Here is a 24,225-nt window from a genome sequence, read left to right on the forward strand (position 1 = left end):
TGGGCTGGCGGAATGCCCATTTCTAAGGAGTGAGGCCTCTCAGTTTCCCCTTCCTCCTTCTGCCTGGGGGTGGGGGGAGGATGCTGACACCAGCCACTGGAGGCTTCACAGCCGGCAGTGAAACAGAAACCTGGGCCCCTGCGGGAATGTGGTTGAGGTTCCTGTTTTTCTTTCCCACCCTAAAGGAGCAGGGTCCACCTAGGCCCCACCTCCTCTCCCAAATCCGGGTCCTTGAGTGACTATCTAACCAGCGCTTGCTGTGGTAAGTCCTTCACACATATTCCCAATCTCAAAGAAGTCTCAAAATGACCCCCGCCCCAGGGCAGTGCCAACAACAGCCTCACTTTACAGATGGGGAAACTGGGGCTCAGAGAGGGCAAGACACTTGTGCCAGGACACACAGGCATCAGATGGGACCTGTGTTGGAATCTCAGCTCTGTCATTTCCTGGTTGTGTGAACCTAGGTAAGAAGGAGAAGGGGGGACTTCTCTGGCAGTCCAGTGGTTAAGACTTTGCATTTCCACTGCAGGGGTCATGAGTTCGGAGAACTAAGATCCTAAGATCCTGCATTCCGTGCATCGAAGCCAAAAAAAAAGAAAAAAAGGAGGAGGGACTTTGCTCCTCTGGGATTCAGTTTCGGTTTACCCCACGGGTCACTAGGGATGAAGACGCACGGAAAAGTCCCCGGCATGGAGCCCAAAAGCCAGCCATTATGAGATAGATCCCACTAAGATAATGACGGTGATTATTACTCAGCCACTGTCCCCAGAGAGTCAGCACCCCCGAGACCAGGGTAGGGGGAGTCCCTGGGGCCTAAAAAGGGACTAGCACCCAGTTCCTATTGCACCCCGCCCCCTCCTCGTCTCTCCGGACAGTGACCTGAGCTGTTTGGCCCACTGCCCCTGGTCTTGGCATTTCCTGTTGATTCCAGCTTTGTTTTCCTTTAGCTTCTCTCCAGTTCCTTCTGGGAAACAGCAGGCTGTGAGTGCTGGGCCCATGACACTTGCTTCCTGGGGGTTGAGGGGCAGGGGTGCTGGGGCTGGGGGTGCCCCAATGGAGGTGGGTGGGTGACCTGGAGGCTGTGGTGCCTGCTGGAGGTCCCCAGAGAGAGCTAGAGTAGTAGGGTCCCAGCCTAGAGGGGCTTCCCTCAGAAACTCCAGGAGAGGCCTGAATTTGACTGTCCCAGTGGTGTTCCAAGTGGGAAGCACCCGTGGGAGTCAGGCAAACACACAGTCAAAGTCATCAGTCACACAGGTCACCAGGGCACAGAGTCTGAACCCAGAGCACCATCGGAACACTAAGTGGTTAGAGGACAGCACGCCAGGCAGTCAGGGGGCACACCCCGAAAGTCAGAGCACCGATTCCCAGACACGGGGCACACAAGCAGCTGAGAGCACGTCACAGAGTCTCAATCACAGTGTCCCCAGGAGTATACCCATCACAGTGCCACCATCACTGCATCCCAGAAACACACACTGTCATAATCGCTGTAGGTGTACACAGTCTGTCACAATCACTGCCTCAGAGGCACACCATCACTCTGTCACAATCGCTGTCCTGGGAGCAGACACAGTCACTGTGAGACAGTCACTGCAACCTACAGACACTCACAGTCAGTGACACAATCACAATGTCCTGGGAGCACATACAGCCATGCTGTCACAATCACAGCACCCCAGGCGCCTACACAGTCACCCTGCAAAATCACTGTGTCCCAAGACCGCACGAAGTCACTGTCACAATCACTGTCCCTGAAGCACACAGTCACATAATCACAGTGCTGGGAGCACACACGTCATACAGTCACAAGCACCAGGTCCCTGAAGCACACAATTCACACTGTCACAATCACTGTCCTGGAGCACACAGTCAACATGTTATGAATTGCCCTATCCTGGAAGCACACACAGTTACGCTGTCACAGTCACAGGACCCCAGAAGCCCAGGCAGAACATGCAGCCAAGGCATCCACAGCTGGCCATCGCCAACAGCTGGATCAGTGAGAGGGCACCCAACACACACCTCATCACTAACGCTGTCACCTGGAGAACCAGGGACTCTGTCACCCTGTGCTGGGACTGTGTGCCCCCTGAACCCTGTTCCCTCCCTCTGGACCATAACTACTACCCCAACTACTGAACTAGCCTAACACTCCTGCCCTGAGAGGGGGCTCTGACAAAGCACACAGGCCCCCCTCAGCACGGTGCTCCCCCAAGAGGCCCCCTTTAGATTACTGACCCCAGCTGCAGGGCAAGTCTACGAATCCGGCTCCTAGTACAGTCCGCCCCACTCTAGAAGGACCCTGAGCACCCCCCAGCCTGCAGGAAACATTGTGGTTCTATCAGGCACCCCCCTACAGAGTTCCCCAAACACAGTGAATCTAGCCTTCAGAACAGTGCCCCAGGAATGCCCCGTCAAGTGGTACCCAGCCTAGCCACTGTCCTGCACTGTCACCAACGAAGGCTATAGATCCCTAAAGCTGCAGCCCTTAACAAAGACCCCGTTAACAGCATACGCAGCATGGTGCCCCCTAAGTCGACCCCAGGATCAGCTTCAGTAGGAAGCCTCGGGTGCAGTGCACCACCGTGGGGTCAAGTCCCCAACGCCCCCGCAGCAGAACTCCCCCCGCCATCCCCATCAGTCACGCTGACCCCACCCGCATCACAGCGCCCCCTGCCGTCATCGGGGCGAGTTGCATCCTCTATGCGCGCCTATCTGCTCCGCGCGCGTCCGCCGCCCAGAGTCTTACCGCCTGCAGCTGCCTCCGCCCGCGCTGCCGCTGCCGCTGCCGGTGCCGTGAAAGGACGAGGGCCAGGACATGCGGGACGTGCGCAGGCCGGGCCGGTCGCCGGTGTCCACGGCGTCGGCGCGCTCTATGGGCCGGTGTGGCGGCCGCTCGGGTTCGGCGCGCTCCGCGCTGTCCGAGTAGCCGCGCTGCTGGATACGGATGGGGGTCCGCGGCTGCCGCCACAGGTGCTGGGGGGGCGGCTTCAGGGTGGCCTGGCCCTCCCGGGGCCCGGGCAGAGACAGAGACAGGCTCCTCTCCGAGGGGACGGCCGGAGGCTCCATGGCCCCGGCGCCCACCTGCACCCCAGGGGGCCCCGGCCTCTGCAAGCTACACCCCGTTCAGCTGCGCGTGAGCTGACGGGCCCGGGGCCCCGCAGGTGCGCCTGGCCTCAGTGGGGCCATGGCGCCCCGGGGAGAGACCCGGGGGCGCTACGGGCCGATCGCCCCCGGGCCGGGCACGGAGGCTTCCTGTCGGCGCCTGGCGCTCCGCTCGATGCCCGGCAGCGCTCTCAGCGTTCGGCGTCCCGCTCGGAGCCAGCCCCGGCTCCCCCGCCCCGTCCTGCCTCTCCCCTCCCCCCGCCCGCCGCGGCTGTCAGCGCCGCCCCCCTCCTCCTCCGTCCGGGCCAGTGGGGGGCAGCCACCCAGGGAGGGGGCCCTTCCCGCCCACGCAGAGCCCCGCTCCCGGCGGGGAGGGGGCGCCGGAACTCAGCTCTCTCCAGAGCGCCCTGCCTTAGCCGCCGCGCGCACGGGCACGAAGGAGTCAAACGGTTAATCCGATCCTGAAGGAGACACCAGACTGGTTGCCGCTGTATCAGTCAGTCCGTCCATCATGGTGGGGGCGGAGCCCAGTGGTGGCTTGTCCTCGCCGCTACCCCTGGCCAGGGGGAGCTTGTGGGAAGTGGTCCCGGATGCGGTCCCTGCAGTGGGCAGCGACGGTGTTCGGGGAATCTCCTGTTGGTGGGTCGGAGGATGGTGATGATGTGTGCCCGGGGCGGGATGTGCGCGCACGTGGCCTCTTCCGAGGGTTGTCTGTGTTTTCCGTGTCTGCTCGAAGTGTGTGCGCGCACGTGGTTGGCTGCTGCGGTCTGCCTGTTTCTCTGGATTTCTCAGTGCGTGTATCTGCGTGTCTGTGGCTGAAGGAAGTGTGTGCACGTGTGCTGCCTGTTTGGAGGGCGTGTGCCCCTACAGGGTCTGCTCTGGTGGCCTGGGGGCTGTGTGTTTTCACGCTATTAGGTGTGTACCGTGATCGGTCCGCGCTTGCGGAGGTGCGCACTCGATTCAGCCTCCGTTTGACTGTGGTGTCTCAGGGAGTCAATGTGTGTTGCTGTGTGTGTGTGTGGTCGGCCTGGGGCCACTCTGAGGTGTTTCTGGGGTGTGTCCCTTTGGGCCCTGTGTGGCTCCAGGAGGACACCCTGGGTCTTATACCCCGACTGCCCGCCCACCGCTCTGTGTATTGCTGCCTCTTCTTAAAGCGCTTCTGCAGGAGGTAAACTGAGGCAGGCCCCGGGCAGCCGCGGGATGCACCCCCGTGCCCTTTTCAGGCGAGTAAACAGCCGCGCCTCCTCCCCGCTGCCCCCGTCGGCAGAGCCCCCCTTCCGGCACCTAAATCGGGAGTCGCCGTGACTCACGCTCCCGCCTCCCCCAGCGCCGCGCCGAGCGCGAGCGAGCAGAGAGCTAGCGGGATCCGAGCGCCCTCCCTTCCCCCCGCCCCGGCCCGGGCCAAGCCCTGGTGGTGGTGGCTGCTTGCAGGGCAGGGGGAGCGCACACAACTCTATGCCCCATCCCCCATCCCCCCGCCCTCGGCCAATGCGCGCTCGGATTAACCAGCTCGGGTGCATGTCCGCGGAACCAGGCCCCGCCCCCCTGCACCCCTTTCAAGGGCTCCCCTGGGCAGGCCTTGCCGTCTGCCACCGCCCTCCCTCCGCGCTGTTCTTATTAAAAAAAAAAAAAAAAAAAAGCCCGTCTCCAACCCCCACAGCGTTTTTCTCCCCGCCAGAGGGGGCTCCAGGCGTGGGCGAACGCGGAGCCAGAACCGCCTTCCCGTTAGCAGCCGCTGGATGTCCCAGAGGCCAGAACTGTGTCCCCCACTTCTCTCAGGGACCCTCCCCACAAGTGCATACTCAAAAAGGCTTCTAGGGGATCAGCAAGAGCTGTGAGTCCTCCCCAGATCACTTGAGGGTCTTGGGCTGGATCAAATCCTTGCAGGGGAGGGTGCTGTTTTGTTGTCCAAAGCTCTGGGTGGGGTAACACGGTGTAGGGGGGAAGGGGGGTCAGGTCACAGTGAGGGGGTTGCAGTAAAAGGAAGGCCCAAGGCAGTGGGCCAGAGCTGGTAGATGGATGGATCTGTGGCCTGAACCAGTCAGAGGCTAGAGGGAATTGGTTTGTTTTTTTTTTTTTTGGGGGGGGGTACATTAGGCCTCTGAAGAGGGGAATGACAGTCACTTCCTCCCCCATCTGGAAATGAACCATTGTACCATGACCCAAACAGAGACCTCAGGGCCCTGCCATTGAATAGATAAAGGGATGAGTGGAGAGACTGAGGCTGCAGAGAACACTGGTCTGGAGAGGGCAGGCGGGCTAGGGGCCCAGCCAGCAGCCAGGACCAGCTCAGCTGTCCAGCTTTCAAATGCATCCTTGGGCCAAGACAGGGGTTGAAGTGCCCTCCAAGGACCCCAGATGAGAAACAGCAAGGACGTGCAGTGTGAAGCTGGGCTCAGGAGAAAGAAAAATGCCAGTTCAGACCTCCTCCAGGGTCTTACCATCCCCTTTGCAGGCCTTAAAGAAACTGCATCATCTCAGACAGGGAAATAGAGGCGCACATTGGTGGGAAGCTCGCTCCCAAGCTTGTCCCAGCCCTCTGATTATGGGAGCATCGCTGGGGACTGGAGGGTTGAAACCCTTCTTGAAATCCTGCCCCTGGCTGACTCAGGCAGCTGCAAAATGGAAGGAGGGGTTCCTAGAGGCTGCAAGAGGTGTCTCTTGTGGGCGTGGGGGTGGGAGGGGAAAGGGAATGTCACAACCTGACCCACCAGGCTCCAGGTGGTTTTGCAAAACCAGGTTTTGCAGGGAGCCAGGAGCCTGTAGCACGGGAGAGGGCTCGTGGCTGGACTTAGCCCAGCTGGCCCTGTTACTCCAACCCACATCCCAGCCTGCTCCACCTCCTGTCTACCTGTCAGCTTTGGTGATGGAAATCCGCGGAGGGATCAGCAGTGGCAGCGTGGTGGCCCGTGGCGGCAGAGAAACCCCAGTGTCCAAGGGCTCAGGCTCAGCCCAGCCCAGGCCTGGGCCAGTGGAGAGGCGTCGGCGAGGGCGTCGGAGGTCAGCCCCTAACATGTTGGCTCGGCTGGACTCGGGAGCCTCTCGTGGCCTCTGAGGTGGGACAAGGGCGGGATAAGGATGCATCTTGGTCAGTCAGCTCTGAGCTCCCCGCAGTAACGTCCCTCCCTAGCCATTTGAGAGAGTGGCCGAGGGGGATATAGGCTCCTGTGCCCCTCTCACATCTTAGCCGCTCGCTAATCGCTCCCACAGAGGGTGCCTTTTCAGCTCGTTCATATGAAGGGTGCCCTTTCTCAGTCATAATTTTTCTGGGGTTCCCTTTTTCTCTTTTTCTTTGGGGGGGGTGCACCATGAATGTGGGATCTTAGTTCCCCCACCAAGGATTGAACCCGTGTCCCCTGCAGTGGAAGCGCAGATTCTTAACCACTGGACCGCCAGGGAAGTCCCATGTGGGGCTCCCTTTCCATGTCCCAGTCCTGGGTCTCTGGGCCCTCATGCCTGTACTCTGTCCCTCGCTGTGAAACCCCTCTAACACATCAGCACCCTCCACGTCTACGAAATCCCCTCTTGGCATAAATGTCTGTGGCCCCCTCCCTTCACATGTGAGACCCTAAAGACCTCACCCCCAGCACCCTTCCCTCCACCCTACAATCCTCTCCCTATTTGGAAGGCCCCTTGGAAGACCCTGCCTTCTACCCCTGGGCTAAGAGCCTTTTAATCTGGGCAGCGGGAGAATAATGAAGTCAAGGGAGTAAACTGAGGCACGAGGGGACAAGGCTCCTTGCTGCCTCGAGGAAGTGAAGCCAGGCGTAGTGAGCACCGTGGTCACTAGGGGGCTCCCGAGTCCCCTAGCAGCCCAAGCCCCGCCCCCAGCCCAGGCCCCGCCCCTCGCCCCTCGTCCTCCGTCCCGGCCACCGACAGAACACTGCGACTCCTCTTCATCCCGCCAAACTAGCGCGCCTTGGGGGCTTCAGCGGCCATGTCGCCCGGCCAGCGCCTCCTGCAGGACCGGGCCGAAGGCATGCGCCATGAGCGCCCTGGGGCTCCCCCTGCCGGCTGAGCATGGAATCCGCCCCCGCCCCTCGCCAATTGCCTCTCCCGGGGCGTGACGTCAGCAGGAGGCTGACGCACTGCCTGTGGGTGACGTCGCCCGCCTGTTGCCAGAGCGACAGCTGACGCGCGGCTGGGTTCTGGACAGCGTCAATGCCCGGATTGGCCACTGGGGGGCCGGGAACCTCGAGCCCAGGTCGCCCCAGCCCCCACCTGTCCTCCTGCGGGGGCTTCCCCAGCCTGGGGATCCCTCAGAGAAGACCGGGAGCTCCCGGAGCCGGCCGCGTGTGGCGCGTGGTCCGAGCCGGGGGCCGGAGGAAGCGTCTCCTCCGAGCTGTTGGGCTTCTATGCCTAAACCCGAAATAGCGCCGATGTGCGGGGGCCGGGCGCAGCGAGACGGCGGCTTGGGCACAGATGGGGGACGCACAGGCAGAGGCGCGCGGAGACAGACAGGGACGCGTGGAAATAGAAACAGACAGACAGGGACACAGACGCAACTCCCGATGATGGGTGCGCTCTGCTGCCGGCAATCCCTAGCTAAAAGCTTGGGGGAGGGGAAGGCTGGCTCGCTGCACCTTCACGCCCAGGCGCTGCAAATTATTGCTGTGTGGCCGTTGGTCAGTGACTTAACCTCTCTGAGCCTCAGTTTCACCTCTGTGAAATGGAATGATAATCCTTACAGGTTCTATATGAGAATGAAATGAGATCAGACCATATTGAATTCTCGAAGAACAGTGTCTGGCACTCAGTAAGTGCTTAATAAATGCTGTTAACATCTGAGCCTGTGGAAGCCTGTTAGAACCCAAGTCAGATCGTGTCCCTCCTCTGCTCAGAGCCGTCCGTGGCTTTCGCCTACCTCAGAGGAAACGTCGAAGTCCTCAACAAGAGCCTCACACATCCTACATGATGTACCCAGTCACCTCCCTGTCCTCATCTCCTCCCACTCTCCCCCAGGCTCACTCTGTTCCATCTACACCGGCCTCTTGGCTGTTTCTGGACACACCAGGCACACTCTAGCCTCAGGGCCTTTGCACTTTCTGTTCCATCTGCCTGGAACTCTCTTCCCTTAAATATCCACAGACCCCTCACATCTTTCAGGTCTTTGCTCACATCTCACCTTTTTCAGCATTTCTCCTGGAGTTTCTCTCCACCCTATCCCTGTTTAAAGTTGCTACCCCCTCAGAATTCCTAAACTCCCTTATCCTGCTCTATTTTTTCACAGCATTTACCACCTCATAACATATTATGTAATTGACTTACTACATGTATTGTCTGTCTTGTCTCATACTGGACTATCAGCTGCAGGAGGACAAAACTATTTTATCTGTTTTGTTAATTACTATATCCCAGTGCCTAGAACTGAATCTGGAACATAGTAGGCTCTTAATAAGTATTTGTTCAATGTCTGGCTATTAGTTTGAGGACTCAAGAGCATATTTATAAAGTTCCTAGCAGGTCTACTATGTTCTAGCTACTTTATCCCCTACCTTGGCTCTTATTTCTTTTTCTTGCCTTATAGCTCTAGCTAGCATGAGTTCAATATAAACTAGTAGAACTGAATATAAACATCATCTCACCAATGTAGTGCTTAGCACCAGGGAAGCCCCTGACAGACAATTGTTGAACAAATGGATGAATGTATAAAGATAGCTTAAAGGTCACCTCCACGTCTCAGCCAGACAGAGCCAGTCCATGTTCTGGACTCTCACTACTGCTTATCCTGCCCCTATGAAAGCATTCATCATTTGGGGTTGTAATTGTTTGTATTCCCCACTGGAGCTCTGTGAGGGCAAGAAATGGTACCCAATCATCGTGGTCCCCCCCCCCCCACAGTCTCAATGAATGCTGAATGAATAAATGAAGGAATGAGTTAGAGGTACAGAGAAAGAGGCACCCTCTTCTCTGTATGCAGACAGACACATATGCTCAGACAGGCATAGAAAGGGCCATGTAGTAAGGACCATGCTCAGGCTCCAGTGTTCCACTGAGAGACCTGCATTCGAATGCCGACTGTGCCTCTTATTAGCTGTCTATTTGGGTGCAAGTTGCCCAGCCTCTTTCAGTTTCAGTTTCCTCATCCGTAACATGGAGATAATATTCATACCTACCTGAGGAGGTTGTTGTGAGGATGAAATGAAGAAATTGATGTAAGGTTCTGAGCACAGTGGGTGGTACATAGTAAGTGCTCAAGAAACAATAGCCACTATCCTAATAATACTAATGATTATCCCTGTTGTTGTTGACTCGATGCAGTTATAGACAGACAGGGGAGATAGCTACACATTCACAGAGGCCTCAATTTCTCCCATCCTCCCCCTCATCTCACTGGCTTCCTCGCTATTCCTCAAATACTTCAAGCATATTCAGACCTCAGGGCCTTTGCACTTGCTTTTCCCTCCCCTGGAAAACCAGCTTCAGATATCCTGTGCCCCTCCCACACCCGATCTCCCCGACTCTGCATTCATTTTATTTTAGACTTCTAACATTCCAACAAGATATATAATTTAGCTGCTATTTTATTAGCTGTTGTCTGTCCTTTGATTAGGACATGAGGTTAGGATGTTGGTCTGTTTTGTCTCCTGCTGGATCTCCAGGACCTAGGACAATGCTGGTATACAGTGGGTGCTCAGCAAATGTCTCTTGAGTGAATAAATAAATCTGATTGACTCCCTCACCTCCTTCATCTCTCTGCTTAAAGTCACCTGCCTTCAGACGCCTTTCCTGGCATGCATGCCTCCCCCTACCCCATCACCCTGTGTCTCTCACTCATCTTTATTTCTGTTCTCAGCACTCATCACCCCTGAGGTATCATACATTTATGTTTCTGCTTGCCCCCACCCCTTAGTTCCATGAAGGCAGGGGATTTTTCTGTCTTGTTCTAGGACCAACTTCATGGACACATGACCTGAGCCTACAGGGCCCCATGCTTAGAAGGTTTAATGCACTGCTGTCATGGTCTTGAAATTCTTAATAATTTAAAACAGGGGCCTTGCAGTTTCATCCGGCCCTGGGCTCTGCAAAATTCTGTAGCCAGTCCTGGCTGTATCCTCAGCGCCTGGAACAGCCCGTGGTAGGTGCTCAAGGACTTGTGGAATGAAGGAAGGAATGAAGGCCAGGGGAGAGGGATGTAGACACACATGCCACCACTGCCTTGACACCTGTGCACATTTGCAGAAATCAGCTCTGGCAGAAACCCCGGGACACAGGACCTCAGGAGCTGGCCTGAGTGCCCTGGTGGAGGGGAGCCACTAAGCCTGCCTTCCCCTCTCCTGGGCAGCCACCATCTGGGGAGTGGGACCCAGATGGCTGAGCAGGCACCAGGCTCAGGCTGAGAAGAGGCCTCTTCCCTCATCCAGCTTGTCAGCATCCCTGGCCTGGCCTGGCCTGACAGAGGAACACTGGCTTCAACCAATCCCTACCACCCTTAGAAGGACATGGTGATGGGCGGCCAAAGAGGGATGGAAATGAGGATTTAAAGGCCCTGGTCCACAGCTTGTCCCAAATTCAGGCCTGAGGAGGGACAATGACCACCCAAGCTCCATGCCTTGGAGCTCAGAAGGATTCTCAGTCCCCCCCGCCCCCACTCCAAGGACGTACGTGTGTGTGTGTGTGTGTGTGTGTGTGTGTGTATGAACATGAAACTTTGTACACAGCTGTCCACATGGAATTGGACGGGCAGAACTTTCTAGGAGTCTGAATGTTGTGTAGTTGAGACCATACCTGCAGGAATGTGTGTATGTGACAAAGTGACACCATATCAGTCTATGTGGGCATGAGGCTGGCTGTGTCTCTGTGTGACTCTAATATGAGTATGTGTGTGTGTGGAGGCGGGGAGGGTACATTCACATGGATGCAGCAGGAAGCAGCATTTTACACTGGTTAGAAATGTGGGTTCTGGGTTCAGATCTCTGCATGGCCACCCAGTAGCTATGGGGCCTCAGGCACACTATCAAAGTTCTCAGGCTGCAGCCTGTATATGGTGTTTGTGTGATTACCTTTGGATCAAAATGTGTGTGTGTGTGTGTGTGTGTGTGTGTTTGTAGAGTAATGCAACCTCTGGGAGATCTTCCTGGATACCCAACCCAAAGTGGACCCCTCCATTTTTCTCTCTTGTTGCAAGCTATTTCTATCACTGTCCTAATCACAATTTGTTGTCATATATTTGTTTATGTGGTTTCTTCTCTGTTTTCTCTACTAAATGTCAGTTCCATGGGGGTAGGGGGTTTTGTTCTGTTCACTGATGTGTCCTGAGCACCTGGCACATAGTAGGCACTGAGTAAATACTTGTTGAATGGATGAATGCAGGTCTGTGTCTGTGTGGTATGGGCAGAGAGATGGGTGCTGGCTGGGTGTCATGGGTTCCTGGAGCGACCTGTGCTCAAGTGTGGTCTCTATTCTCTTCCATTCCCCACTGTTCGCAACCATTCCTTCAGCCATCCTCACTCGTCTGGGAATGATGACGCCCCATCGATTCCCTGTATTGTCTTTGAGGACATCTTTCCCCTTTGCTGGGTCTTAGGGACTCACTAACCTCATCTGTAAAATGGGAGCGGTTCATGACAAGCTTCCTACCTGATCTAAAGTGCTACAAAAATAGTCTTAATCTAATCCCCTCTTTAATTCATTCAATTTTCATTGAGCACCTACCGTGTACCAGACAATCTTCTAGACCTGGCCCTGCCCTCATGGAGCTGAAAGCTAATGAGGAAGGCAGATGCAAACCATATATCTCAATCTTGAACATCCTCCCCTACAGTCACTCCCTATGCCTCATGGAATTTTAGTCTTCACAATCTGAAATCACCGTGAATATTTCTCTGTTTGCGCACTGATCTTGCTCCCTCACCAGTGTCCAGGGTCAGCAGAGCAGGGACCCAGCTGGTCTTGTTGGTTGCTGTAGCCTGACAGCCTGGCCACAGTGTCCTGGCACAACGTAGGCACTTGGGAAATATGTGTGAAATGAACTGTAAAATAAATGATGGATTAACGGCAGACTCGCATGCATGACCTCCCTGAATCCTGGGTGTGTCATTACCCACTTTGTAGAAGAGGAAATTGAGGCTCAGGAAGGCAAAGCCATTTGCCTGGTCCAACAACTGCAGCTAAGCAGTGTGCGGCTGTGGGAAGCAGCCGAGGAAGCTTGGGAGTCCAGAGGAGGATTCCCAGCCCCCACCCCCACCCCACAGGTACCAGACACCCAGCAGGGGATGCGCTGATGGAGGGAGGGCTGTTGGGAGACCGAGGGACAGTGCAAAGCAACTCAGGGGTCTCTGTCTTAGTCCCCAGGGCTGGAGATGCTGTGTTGGCAGGAGATTAGTAAATGCTTGGCGCTGATGGGGGAGCTTCCGGCGCCCTGTCCCCAGTTCTGGGAGCTGGGGATCCTGGGACCCTGATTCACTGGGGCCAGGAAGCTCTAGTCTCCGAAGCCAGGTACAGACCCCTGCGCCTAGCCGGGAATCCCCTGCATCTGGGGTCCTCCCCACACACCCTCAGCCTGGAGGCCGGCCTGAAGCCCTCAAAGGGCGTACATGGGGGGCCCTGACTTTCTTGGGGGGCGAGGGAAGTCCCTCCCCCGTCCTGACCCCCTCCATTCCGGGCGTCGCGTCCCCCTCCCCACCGCAGCTCTTAGTCCAAAGCTTACCTTGCAGGGGGGCTGGGGAGGGGATGCCCCGCCCTCTCCGGCCTGGGGGGCGGGAGGGGACAGGGGTGTCCAGACCCTTTGTTTGCTGGTGTGTGTGTGTGTGTGTGTGTGTGTGTGTGTGTGTGCGCGCGCGCGCGCGCGCGATTGTGAGCCCCGCTGGGATGTGGGTCCGTGCGCGCGCGTGCCCAGGCCTTGACGGGCCCCTGTGATGCTGGACTGCCGGGGCCGGAGGGGGAGGAGGAGGAGAATGGGGCTCCCCCGCCCCCGCCCGCCTACTCGCGGGTTTGAATGGAGTGAGAGGGGGAGAGGCGGCAGCCGGCTGGAGCTTTTGTCTGGATGGCCCCCCCCACCTCCCCGGGCAGGGGAATTCCCCCGCAATCCCACCCATTTAGAGACCTTTATACCATTCGCTCCAGCCCCCTCTCTCCAAACGCCCGCTCTGGGGGAGTCTGGAAGAGACGCCCTTCACCCGAGTGGTTGAAGCTCCTCCCATCCCCCCTGCCCCCCCAGCGCTCTTTAATCTGAGATAATCCCGGCCCCAGGCTGCAACGCAGGTTTTTATCCCCGTATCAAAGCGTGGGTAGTCATATATGAAAATATGTGGCTGGGGTCTCCCCGGCTCAGTGTAATGGAGTTCTTAGAGCCCGGGACTAGGAAGGGGCCCCAGACGAAAGGGGTGGGGCTGCGAGCGGTTCTAGAGCACCTCGACCGGGAGAGACCCCCTCAGTGCGCACTTCCACGATCCCCCGCACCTCCACCCCCACCCCCACGAAGAGCACCTGCCGCTAGTTAGACACTAGCGACACCCAGCGGCCGTACGGGGAGACGCCATGGACGGGCTCCTGAGGCCCGTTAGTGTGGTCCGGGTGATTCCAGAGCGGGCGTGTGTGAGCGAACCCCCGCAGAGGAGAGGCAGAAAATCGGGACGCGAGGGGGAGGCTGTCGTCCGAGCCAGGGAAACACCAGCCCTCAAGGCAGGGCCACATCGCCCCCACCTCCGACTCCACCAGGGCAGGGCCATATCCTTCCTTCACTTAGACCCTCCCAGGGCAGGGTCCTGTACCCCTCGGTTTGGAAAGGTCCTTTCCCATCAGGCACCCTCCCCAGCACAAAGTGAAGTCCCTCTTCACAAGGGGCGGGAGGTCTCGCCGAGGCCCGGCTACAGCGGTGGGCTTGGGCTGACGTCACTGCGGCGTGGCTAAGGGGACAATCCTCTCCCTCAGTCTCGCCAACTGCCCCCAACCCCTGCCCCACGGCCGCCGTAGTCACCCACCGTGGGGCAGCGGGAGATGAGGGAGGCTCGAGGTTGGAGAACCCACCCGTATACCCCCAGGAAGTGCCTAGCCGAGGCCCGGAGCCGGATGGGATGAGGTCTTGGGGAAGACTCCGGGTCGCCGGAACAAGTGCGCGGGGCTCTTTAAGGAGAACTCGGTCTCCGGTGCCGCTGCCCCGGTTACTAGGGATGTGACGTCATGGGCGGGCGGAGGGGGTGTGCGCCCGGGCGGAAGCGGAAGGGGCGGGGCTCCGCGGGCCAAGTCTCCGCGCTGCTGCCGCTGCCGCTGCCGCTGCCGCTGCCGCCGCCGTCGTCGCCGCCGCCGCAGCCCGAGCGGGCTGGGCCGCCGAGGCAAGATGGTGGACTACAGCGTGTGGGACCACATCGAGGTGTCTGATGATGAAGACGAGACGCATCCTAACATCGACACGGCCAGCCTCTTCCGCTGGCGGCACCAGGTAGAGCGCGCGCGCGCAGCCCCTTCCCCCACTCCGGGGACTCCGCTTCAGAGTTCAGACCCCTGATACTGCCCCGCGTCTAGCCATTGACACCTGGGACACCCTCCCTGCAGTCTGGACTTGCAGGATCGCCCGGGGTTCCTCGATTCAGCTCCAGGGCCGCAGAACTGCCGGGACCCTTGAATTCCTTGCCCGCGATCCCGGGCCTTCCGCCTCCCCCCGCCCCATATTTTCTTGGAACTCCCAGTTGACCCCTAAGGCACCTTCTTCAGAGTTTAGACTCCCAAGACAAGCTTTGGACGTGCCCCCCAATCCCTTTTGGGATCTTCCACTTACACGCAGAATTCTACTTCAGAATCTGGATCCTGAACCTATCCCGGTACCCACTTATGATCATGGATTGGCCCCTGCCAACCCCTAGGCTTCCCAATACTTTTAAGTCTATTTTGCGACCTGCTTTTCTGGGTCTTGACAGTCATTCCCATTTAGATCCAGAGGTTCTATTTCTCTAAACAGAACAGGGAATTCTGTCCTCCTGAGATTTCTGTTCCTGGCCTGGGACTCCAACCCACACCCAGGACCCTTTCCCTAGAATGTAGACCGGTGCTCCACCAGGGCCCTCAGTCCCATCTAGGACTGGAATTTTGAAACCTGGTTCCCCTTCAGACTGAACCACCAGCTCCACCCTAATGGAGCCTCCGATTCCGGCTGCTCTCTTTCAGCCTCACGTACTGTAGACCCAATTTCCCATTACATCAGGAAACCCTACCCACGTGGCTTCCTGCCCAGCCAGAGCCCCAGCCCCTCCTTGGTACTGCAGACCCAGTCGCTGCCCACCTCCAAGTCAGGCTTCCTGTAGAAACCTCCACCAGCATTGGAATACCTCATTCAAACCCAGGTCCAGGACCTAAACCCACCTCATCTTCTTTCTGATCTCAGCTTGATCTGCTGTTCTCAGACACCCACATTGACCCTGCTCTTACCAGAAACCCTCCCATTCTGATTCCAAATTCACTGCTCCTTCTTTTATCTCTTTTCTCCCCAACCTAGATCCCAGAACCCCACGTCTGGGTGTTCTCTCGCCCCTCACCCTTCCTCAGAAGTGCTCACAGGCAAACAGAATGGCTGTCCTGAGGCCTAATGTTCTAACCTCCTGCTCTACCAAATCAGAGCTCCTGTACCCACGTTCCTGTACCTGTTATACTCTCAAACTGAGGGTATATATCTCTCAGAACCTTCCAGTTAGGAATTCCTTACCCATCAGCTCCCAGTCATTTATCTAGAAACTCCTAGAAGGGCCTTTCCCCATCCTGCCGAGACCCAGCATTCGTCCTGCATCTGCTTCCCAGTCCCAGTTCCAACCCATTCCTTAAAGCAGCAGCCTCCTGGGTAGTGTCCCTGCTGGGTAAGCCACTAGAGTGTAGGAAGAAAGTTCTAGCACTCCTCTTTCTTGCCACATGTAGCATCTTATCATGAAACATTGAAGAGCGCTGTAAAGCTCTCTTGGGAATACCTGTTTCTGTCGTGTAGCTAATCTGTATATCACGTGGGGAGCACAGTTTGGCCCCGCTGTGTTGAGAGGCTGAGGCCCCCTCTCCTGCAGCGTCGTCCTGCCACCACGCCCACCTCCCTCCTGGCACAGAACCTTTTCCTTGCCTGCCTCTGGGAGCCCCAGGGCTGCAGCGGAGGTGGGGAGCCTGGTGACTCCAGCACCAGGTTCAGCGGCCGGCAAGCCAGGCTTCTCACCCCAGCCCTGCCACAGGGCTGCGGCTGCTTTAGCAGGAGCGAGACCCCCGCCTCCATGAGACCATCGTAAGAATGAAATGAGATGAGATCTGAGAAGAATTTGGCGCAGGGCCTGGGCGGGAGTCAGCAGGACCAGAGGGAAAGGGGGGATTACAGAACAGGTAGCCTCAGCTTCTGAGCATAGTCCTGTCCACCCGGGTTCAGATCTTGGCTCCTTCTGAATAACTGACTTGCTGCATGGCCCCCAGTGAGTTTTGCTCTCTCTGTGCCTCAGTTTCCCCAATGAGGATTATTTTTTTTTAATAAATTCGTTTATTTATTATTATTATCCTTTTTTGGCTATGTTGGGTCTTTGTTGCTGCGCGCGGGCTTTCCCTAGTTGTGGTGAGCGGAGGCTGCTCTTCGTTGCGGTGCGCGGGCTTCTCATTGCGGTGGCTTCTCTTTTTGCGGAGCATGGGCTCTAGGTGCGCCAGGCTTCAGTAGTTGTGGCACACAGGCTTAGTTGCTCCGCAGCATGTGGGATCTTTCTAGACCAGGGTTCGAACCTGTGTCCCCTGCATTGGCAGGTGGATTCCTAACCATTGAGCCCCCAGGGAAGTCCCCCACTGAGGATCTTGATAGTATGCACCCTATAGGGTTGTTGTGAGGGTCGTCTTGTGAATTTAACATGTGTAATTCTCTCAGGACAGCACCTGGTATGTAATAAGCTCTGTGGAAATTTTAGCCACTGTCATCGTTATTGTTCAGATAATTCATGCTCATGGTGAAAAATTATTCCAGAAGGGAACAAGTGAGTCTTCCTAGCTCCAGCTCCAGCTCCCTGGTTCCCTTGCCCAGAAACAGCCACCAGTGCTAGTTTCTCATGGCTCCTCCCAGTGAGCTGTGTGGCATCCAAGTTCTGTGAGCCTCAGGTCCCCTGTCTATAAGGAGGGCAGTGACACCTGTGGCCCCTTCTCGCTGCCAAGGCTTCTGTTCTGTCCAGCCTGCTGCAGCCCCTCCCGGAGGTGTAAAGCTCAGGCCAGGCAGGCTGCCACCGCACCAGCTCCAGGAGGCCTTTATTTAGCTTTGGCCTCCCTGGCGGCTGCTCAGAGGATGCCGGGAAGATTTTGATGGCCACCCAGCAGAAACTAGCAGCATGGTAGGTTCCTGCTGCCACTGAGGCCAGCTATGATGCCAGCTGTAGAGAGCCCCTCACAAGGCAACGGGAATGCTCCAGAAGGACACAAGCCTATGGTGGAGAAAGAGAGGTGGCAGAGGCCGCATGGCGTCCTCTGCAAGGCGGGGGCCTTCTCCACCCCTTATCCGAGTGGGAAAAGTGAGGCTCAGGATTGGCCGTGTCGGTCGTATGGGGCGTTAGAGGAGGATTCAGGTCTCCCGATTCTCACCCACCGTGTGGCTGGCCCTGTGCTGGAACCCGGAGATACGGCCTCGAATAAAGCACAGGAGAAAGTTAGCAGACCATTCTGGTGGCCATGGCTGTGACAGTGGTACACGTGTACTGAGTGCTGTGTTGTAAGCAGTTTCCTTGGAGTAACTCATTTAGTCCTGACAACAACCCTGTGGGGCCCCATTTCATAGAGGGGGACACTGAGGCAGGGAAAGATGTAAGCGACTCGGCCAAGGTCACATGGCCAGTAAGTGGTGGAGCTGAGTGCTCAGATGTGGCGGTAACAACCGCTCCCAGTTATCAAGCGTTTATTGGGTATCGAGCTAAGTAAGCACTTGGAGTACAGTTTCTTTTCTTTTTTTTTTTTTGGAGTACAGTTTCTTATTTGAGCCCCCGTACAGTCCCCAGAGAGAGATTGTCCCCTTGGACAGACAGTAATGACAGTAGCCACCATGGGAGTGGTGCTGAGCGTCCAGCACAGCTTTGGACTGTCTACTTGCATAACCTCTTTTGCTTCTCCTGGTGCAGCTCTGTGAGGTTGGCACTGTTGTCTGCATCTGACAGATGAGGAAACTGAAGTTAGGGGATTGGCCCAGGGACACCCGGCCATTACATGGTGTCTGTGGGATGTAATCCCAGGTCTGGGGCCCCCAGGCCTTCCAACAGCATCTTGTCACATCATCTAATGATCACAGAGGGGCCTTTGGGGCTCAGTGACTCTGGGGTCAGGCACTAGGCGAAGGCGCTGTTGAAGCCGAAAGTGGGGGACAAAGCAGGTGGAGTAAGGGGAAGAGAGTTGCAGGTGGGAGGAACAGCATGTGCAGAGGGTAAGAAGCAGGAGAGATCCCGTCCATTCAGGGAATCACAAGGGCTGGCATTGACCTGAGACCCAGCCCCCCAAGGAGCCTTGGTGCCATCTGTGCAGCTTGGGACAGGGGCCTGGGGTCCCCTCTGAACCCTGACCTCCAGTTTGAGGTGGCAGGGAGGGCTGTAGTCAGGTGGGCGTGTTTCAAGGACTCCCCTGCAGCTTCCCAGCCCGGATGGGGGGGACCGCAGTGGAAGGCGGTGGCACCTCTCAGGGTTCGGTCAGCGGCTCTGGGTTGAGCAGGCACTGCCGGGAGCCAGGCAGTGCAGAGTGACAGGACCCCGTGATCTGATAGGCGCTTGGATGAGGGACTAAGGAGATGCGGTGCCATCAGTGAGCTTGGGGTGCAGTGGAAGAGGCGGTTTGCGGAGTGGCGTCAAGGGTGGGGGGACAGGAGGCTGGTGAGCACCCGGCTGAGCTTAGGAGGGCATGCTAGCCTGGAGACAGCTGAACAGGCCTCCGCAGACCCAGGTGCAACACTCGGGGTGGAGCAAATTGGAGAAACAGCTGGAAATGAAAAGTGTTAGGGGAGTTCCCTGGTAGCCTCGTGGTTGGGATTCCAGGCTGCCACCACCGTGGCCTGGGATCAGCCCCTGGTCGGGGAACTGGGATCCCCCAAGCTGCGCGCTGCAGCCAGAAAAAGAAAGAACGAAAAGGGTCAGCATGTGGTGGCAGAGAGGGGCGAGAGCAGGAACTGGGAGTCCAGCGCACGGAGGTTGGTGCGGACATTCTCTGGGGTCATCCCAGGTGCAGCTGTTGGGGGCCCGGGCGGGGGTCAGGGGACAGGCCGTTCCCCAGAGTGGTGGGCCGTGCTGTCCCGCAGGCCCGGGTGGAGCGCATGGAGCAGTTCCAGAAGGAGAAGGAGGAGCTGGAGCGGGGCTGCCGCGAGTGCAAGCGCAAGGCGGCCGAGTGCCAGCGGAAGCTGGAGGAGCTGGAGGTGGCCGAGGGCGAGGGCGGCAAGGCCGAGCTGGCGCGGCTGCAGGCTGAGGCGCAGCAGCTGCGCAGGGAGCAGCGGAGCTGGGAGCTGAAGCTGGAGGAGATGCGCAAGAAGGAGAAGAGCATGCCCTGGAACGTGGACACGCTCAGCAAGGACGGCTTCAGCAAGGTGTGCGGGGGCCGGGCCGGCGCGGCAGGCAGCGGCTGGTGCGGGGAGGGGACCGCGCAGGTTCAGGGACGGGTGCATGGGGGCGGGCGGGGGGGGGAACAGCTGTGGGGGGGCCGGGCAGGTGAGGCACCCCACCAGTACCCCGCTCTGATCTGCCCGAAGGCCCTTGTCCGAGGCCACACCCGCCACGCCCACGCTCCCGCCACACTGATGCTCACGGCGCCGTCACCACCTCCACCCTGGATGGGATGGGCGCTGCGGCCGCGGCCTCCCCGGCCACGCTGGAGGCACCGCGGGGCCTCGCCCCAGCCCACTCCCCTTCTCGCCCCACCACAGAGCATGGTCAACACCAAGCCTGAGCAGGCGGAGGAGGAGTCGGAGGAGGCGAGGGAGCAGAAACACAAAACCTTCGTGGAAAAGTATGAGAAGCAGATCAAGCACTTCGGTGAGTGGGGGCTGCGTGGGCGGTGCCTGTGACGAGGGGCTGGCCCTCCACCTCCAGGGCCCTTCCGACACCCCGCCAACGCCTTCTCGCAGGCATGCTCCGCCGCTGGGACGACAGCCAGAAGTACCTGTCGGACAACGTCCACCTGGTGTGCGAGGAGACCGCCAACTACCTGGTTATCTGGTGCATTGACCTAGAGGTGGAGGAGGTGCGTGGAGTCCTCCCTGGGGCTGGGGAAAGCCTCTGCCCTGAGCCCGCCACTTGGTGACACTGTACCTGTTCTCCCTTGGCAGAAATGTGCGCTCATGGAGCAGGTGGCCCACCAGACCATCGTCATGCAGTTCATCCTGGAGCTGGCCAAGAGCCTGAAGGTGGACCCCCGTGCCTGCTTCCGGCAGTTCTTCACGAAGATCAAGGTAGGGAGGGGCCTAAGTGGCCAGGGCAGAGTGGGGAGTGGTCCTCCTCAGGGAACCAGCCTGTGGTCCATTGGGGGATGCAGGTATAGGTCCCCTCGAACTCAAGCCCCCGTGATCAGAATCTCATACATTAGGAGAGGATTGGGCCACGGAGGAGCTGAAAAGTGGTTGGCTCCCAGGCAGATTTAGAAAGCTGAGCTGGCAGGATATCCTGAAAGTCCCAACCTGGGGAGAGGGCCAGGGTCAAGGATGTCTTTGGTTTCTTACCTGAGCACCTGAAGAGCAGAGTTACCCTTGCTGAGCTGGGGGGGATGCAGGGCAGATTTGGGGGGCGGTGATCCGGAGCTCGGGGGTGGCTGTGTTGTTTGAAGTGCCTGCAAAACTTCACAGGAGGACCTGGAGGAGGTGGGTGTCACGGGTTTCACGTTGGGGGGACGCGCTGGCAGGTGGTCGTGAGCACAGAGGTGTAAAGCTGTGCTCAGAGGAGGCTGAGGTGGCTAGATGGAGCAGTGGAAAGCCCCGAGCCCCAGGGAGCCCCTTTAGTTCAGGGCCAGCCGTGGGGAGCCCCGGGGCCTCTCTGAGGACCTACAGCGGGAGGGTCTCAGATCCCCGAGTTCCTCTCCGTGAACGTCCCACCCCCACCTCCCCCCCGCAGACTGCCGACCGTCAGTACATGGAGGGCTTCAATGACGAGCTGGAGGCCTTCAAAGACCGCGTGCGGGGCCGCGCCAAGCTGCGCATCGAGAAGGCCATGAAGGAGTACGAGGAAGAGGAGCGCAAGAAGCGGCTCGGCCCCGGCGGCCTGGACCCCGTCGAGGTCTACGAGTCCCTCCCTGAGGTGCGGCTCCCCGGGCCTGGTGGGCAGTGGGCGCAGGTGGGCAGCCAGCCGGCGGGATCTCGGCCATGACCCCGCCCCCTGCACCCACAGGAGCTCCAGAAATGCTTTGACGTGAAGGACGTGCAGATGCTCCAGGACGCCATCAGCAAGATGGACCCCACTGTGAGTAACCTCGCGCCAGGCCCTCCAGGCAAGCGGTGTGTCTCCCCCGGCCCCTCCAGCCCTGTGACCCGTGTCGCTCATAGAAGTGTCCCTCCTGGGCCTCGCAGAGGAGCAAGGGAGGTCTTGTCGCTGGGTGGCCAGCCCACCAGGCAAGCCAGGCTTCGTGCCACGTGCTCACTTACATTTATCGAGCACCTACTGTGTGCCCAGCATCCAGATCAAGTGTCCCTGTCCCTGTGGGCTATTTATGAGCACACGTGGCTGACCCCACCTTTACCAGCAACTCAGAGTGGCCCAAGGAGGAGGCCCCTCCCCGGTCTCAGTTACTCCATCAAACCAGTTTATCTCTCACAAAATATTGACTCACAGAATCCACGGGGAGAGCACATGGTTGGCGCTGGTAGACATCAGCTGTTTGGAGCAGTCACAGCGCTGGTAGATAAGTACTTGGAGTTGTAACAGGCCTCGGTTTGACTTCATTTCTGCTGCTTGGCTCACAGGTTGGCCACACTGGTTTCCTCATCTGTAAAATGGGTCTAAGTTGCAAGACCTGGTCCAGGGTTTTTAGAAGCTTCTGTGGGAATGAGCATCTAGACCAGGAGTCTTCAGATTAGGCTTGCAGGCTGTCTACACATACAGTTTTATTGGAGGGAATTCCCTGGCGCTCCAGCAGTTAGGACTCTGCATTCTCACTGCCAAGGGCCCAGGTTCGATTCCTGGTCAGGAGACTATATATAAAATCCCACAAGCTGTGCGGTACAGGCAAAAATAATAATGAAAATAATAAAATAATTATTTTTCTTAAAGGAGGGCGGGTCCATGTGGGGTGGTCTCTCAACACCCGCTCTCAGGTTCCAGCTCTTGGTAACACGTATTTCCTCTTTAAAAAAGAAAGAAACATATTGGAACGTAGCAGCAGCCAGGCTCCTTTATTTTCGTCTCGTCTGTGGCCGAATCTGTGCCACAGACGTAAAGTTGAGGAAAGATGGGTTGAGAGTTTTTCACAGAGACCTTAGGGGTCACGAGCCAAAAATATTTACTGTCTGGCCCTTTACCAAAAGAAAAAAGTTTTCTGACTCTTGTTCTAGGGTTTAAATTTGAATTAAAGTGGAGTAAGGTTTAAAGTTCTGTCCCTCCCCTTCACCAGCCACATTTGAAGTACTCAACAGCCGCCTGTGGCTGGCGGCTGCCATGTTGTATGGCACCGGTTACAGGCCGTTGCCATCACTGGGGGCAGTTCTTTTGGAAAGCTGTGATCTAGGAAGAGCAGGCAGCAGGCTTGAGCATGTGCGGGGACAGGCCGGCCACCAGAAGGTGGCAGCCCAGCCTCACCCCTACCCACCTTCTCCCCTCAGGACGCAAAGTACCACATGCAGCGCTGCATCGACTCCGGCCTCTGGGTCCCCAACTCCAAGTCCAGCGAAGCCAAGGAGGGGGAAGAGGCAGGTCCCGGGGACCCCTTGCTGGAAGCCGCCTCCAAGCTGAATGACGAGAAAGATGTCAGCGCGTGACCTGCCTCAGCTGCTGCCTGGCTGCCTGCAGGCCCCTGTGCGCCCCTTTCCAGAAAACAAAAATAGACATCATCTCCCCAGCTTCTGGCTTCCTCCACTTTTGCTGCTCCGCCCCGCCCCCAGCCCGGGGGGGCCTGCCCACCCCCTCCACCACCCCCACTCCCCCCAGCGCTCATCCAAGTCTTTGCTTTGAGTCAAGGGGCTTCACTGCCCGTCAGCATTATGCCAAAGGCCCGGGGGTCCAGGGAGGGGCAGAGGTTGCCAGGCTGGTCCATGGGGTGGGAGTGGGGTCCCCAGCCGGGGGGCCCGCTCCAGTCACCGTGGGCTCTGTTTTCACTGTTTGTCCGCTGTCGAGTCTTCTATATAGTAAACATCAGTTATCTTCCAATAAAGGATTTCAGATGCTCCGCAGGGCATCACGAGGGCTGTTGGCACAGCTCTTCTCTTGGGGGGGTGGGGCGTGGGAGGGAACCCTGGTGAGTGTTGGTGGCTGGGCCTGTGATGCCTCTGGGTTTGCCCTCCAGCAAACGGGTGATGTCCTCCATCCTCACTGCAGGCTCATCCGTGTACGGTTTCACCGCCTGGAACACTCCCCCAGGTCACCTTTGTGTCAGAGTTCTCGCTCGTGCCCCCAGATCTTGGGCTCATCTCACCCCTCTGTGCACCCCACCACCGTCTGACCGGGAGCACCACGCTGGGCTGTGTCTCACCGTCCACTGCCCCTTGTCCTCCACCCTGGTCCAGGTCTCCATCACCTCTGGCCGGGATGCCTGCCCCAGCCTCCTCCCTGTCTCCCTGACCCTCACTGGACCCCAATAGGGAGCCACCAGCGCGTGCCTGTGAACACGTGAGTCAGGGCATGTCCCTCTCCCAGAGCAGAAGCCTGAGTCCTCCCTGCGGCTCACCAGGCCCTGCACCGTCTGCCTGGTCACCTCCCTGCCCTCATCACCTCATGTGCTCCCCCCACTCCCCTTCTCACCAACTCCCTCCTTGCTGATCCTTGAGCACTTTCAAGTTTTTCTATCAGTGTGACCTTGGGCAGCTTGGCCTCAGTGTTCCCCTCTGTATGATGCAAGTAATGTTCTTGCCTTCCTCCCAGGACTGGGATGAGTAAGTGAGATAATGTACAGGCAAGCATGGCGCCTGGTACTCAGGTGCTCAAACTGTGGGCCTTGGCATGTGTCAGTCCCTCTGCCTGAACACCCTTCCCTGTGATCTTCCTTTAAAAAGTAACGAAATATTTGGGCCACAGGAAAGGCTTAAAA

General features: G+C 57.8%; 2 protein-coding genes across 2 annotated transcripts in view; one reads left to right on the forward strand and one right to left on the reverse strand.

Moving 5' to 3' along the window:
• The window catches only part of PDE4A (phosphodiesterase 4A), a 37,236-nt gene extending 34,167 nt beyond the window's left edge, over window positions 1–3,069 (reverse strand). Inside the window, exon 1 of the mRNA XM_057709469.1 lies at window positions 2,750–3,069. Within this exon, the coding sequence (XP_057565452.1) occupies window positions 2,750–3,069 (320 nt within the window). The remainder of the gene's footprint in view (window positions 1–2,749) is intronic.
• An 11,198-nt stretch (window positions 3,070–14,267) lies between these two features.
• On the forward strand, window positions 14,268–23,384 carry CDC37 (cell division cycle 37, HSP90 cochaperone). Its single transcript, XM_057709493.1, has 8 exons — window positions 14,268–14,485; window positions 19,307–19,588; window positions 19,925–20,033; window positions 20,126–20,241; window positions 20,327–20,449; window positions 21,105–21,287; window positions 21,378–21,449; window positions 22,805–23,384. Exons 1-8 carry the CDS (start codon window positions 14,384–14,386, stop codon window positions 22,958–22,960), a joined length of 1,143 nt encoding a protein of 380 aa, XP_057565476.1. The 5' UTR covers window positions 14,268–14,383; the 3' UTR covers window positions 22,961–23,384.
• The last annotated feature ends 841 nt before the right edge of the window (window positions 23,385–24,225 follow it).

This window comes from Hippopotamus amphibius, chromosome 15 (assembly GCF_030028045.1).
Source record: "Hippopotamus amphibius kiboko isolate mHipAmp2 chromosome 15, mHipAmp2.hap2, whole genome shotgun sequence".
NCBI classification, from domain to species: domain Eukaryota; kingdom Metazoa; phylum Chordata; class Mammalia; order Artiodactyla; family Hippopotamidae; genus Hippopotamus; species Hippopotamus amphibius.

Bases quoted from the DNA above. Each gene is read 5' to 3' on its own strand.
- CDC37 (XM_057709493.1), top strand. From the start codon at position 14,384: ATGGTGGACTACAGCGTGTGGGACCACATCGAGGTGTCTGATGATGAA. The intron at 14,486-19,306 runs GTAGAGCGCGCG...GCTGTCCCGCAG, and splicing joins TCTTCCGCTGGCGGCACCAG to GCCCGGGTGGAGCGCATGGA. The intron at 20,242-20,326 runs GTGCGTGGAGTC...CTCCCTTGGCAG, and splicing joins TTGACCTAGAGGTGGAGGAG to AAATGTGCGCTCATGGAGCA.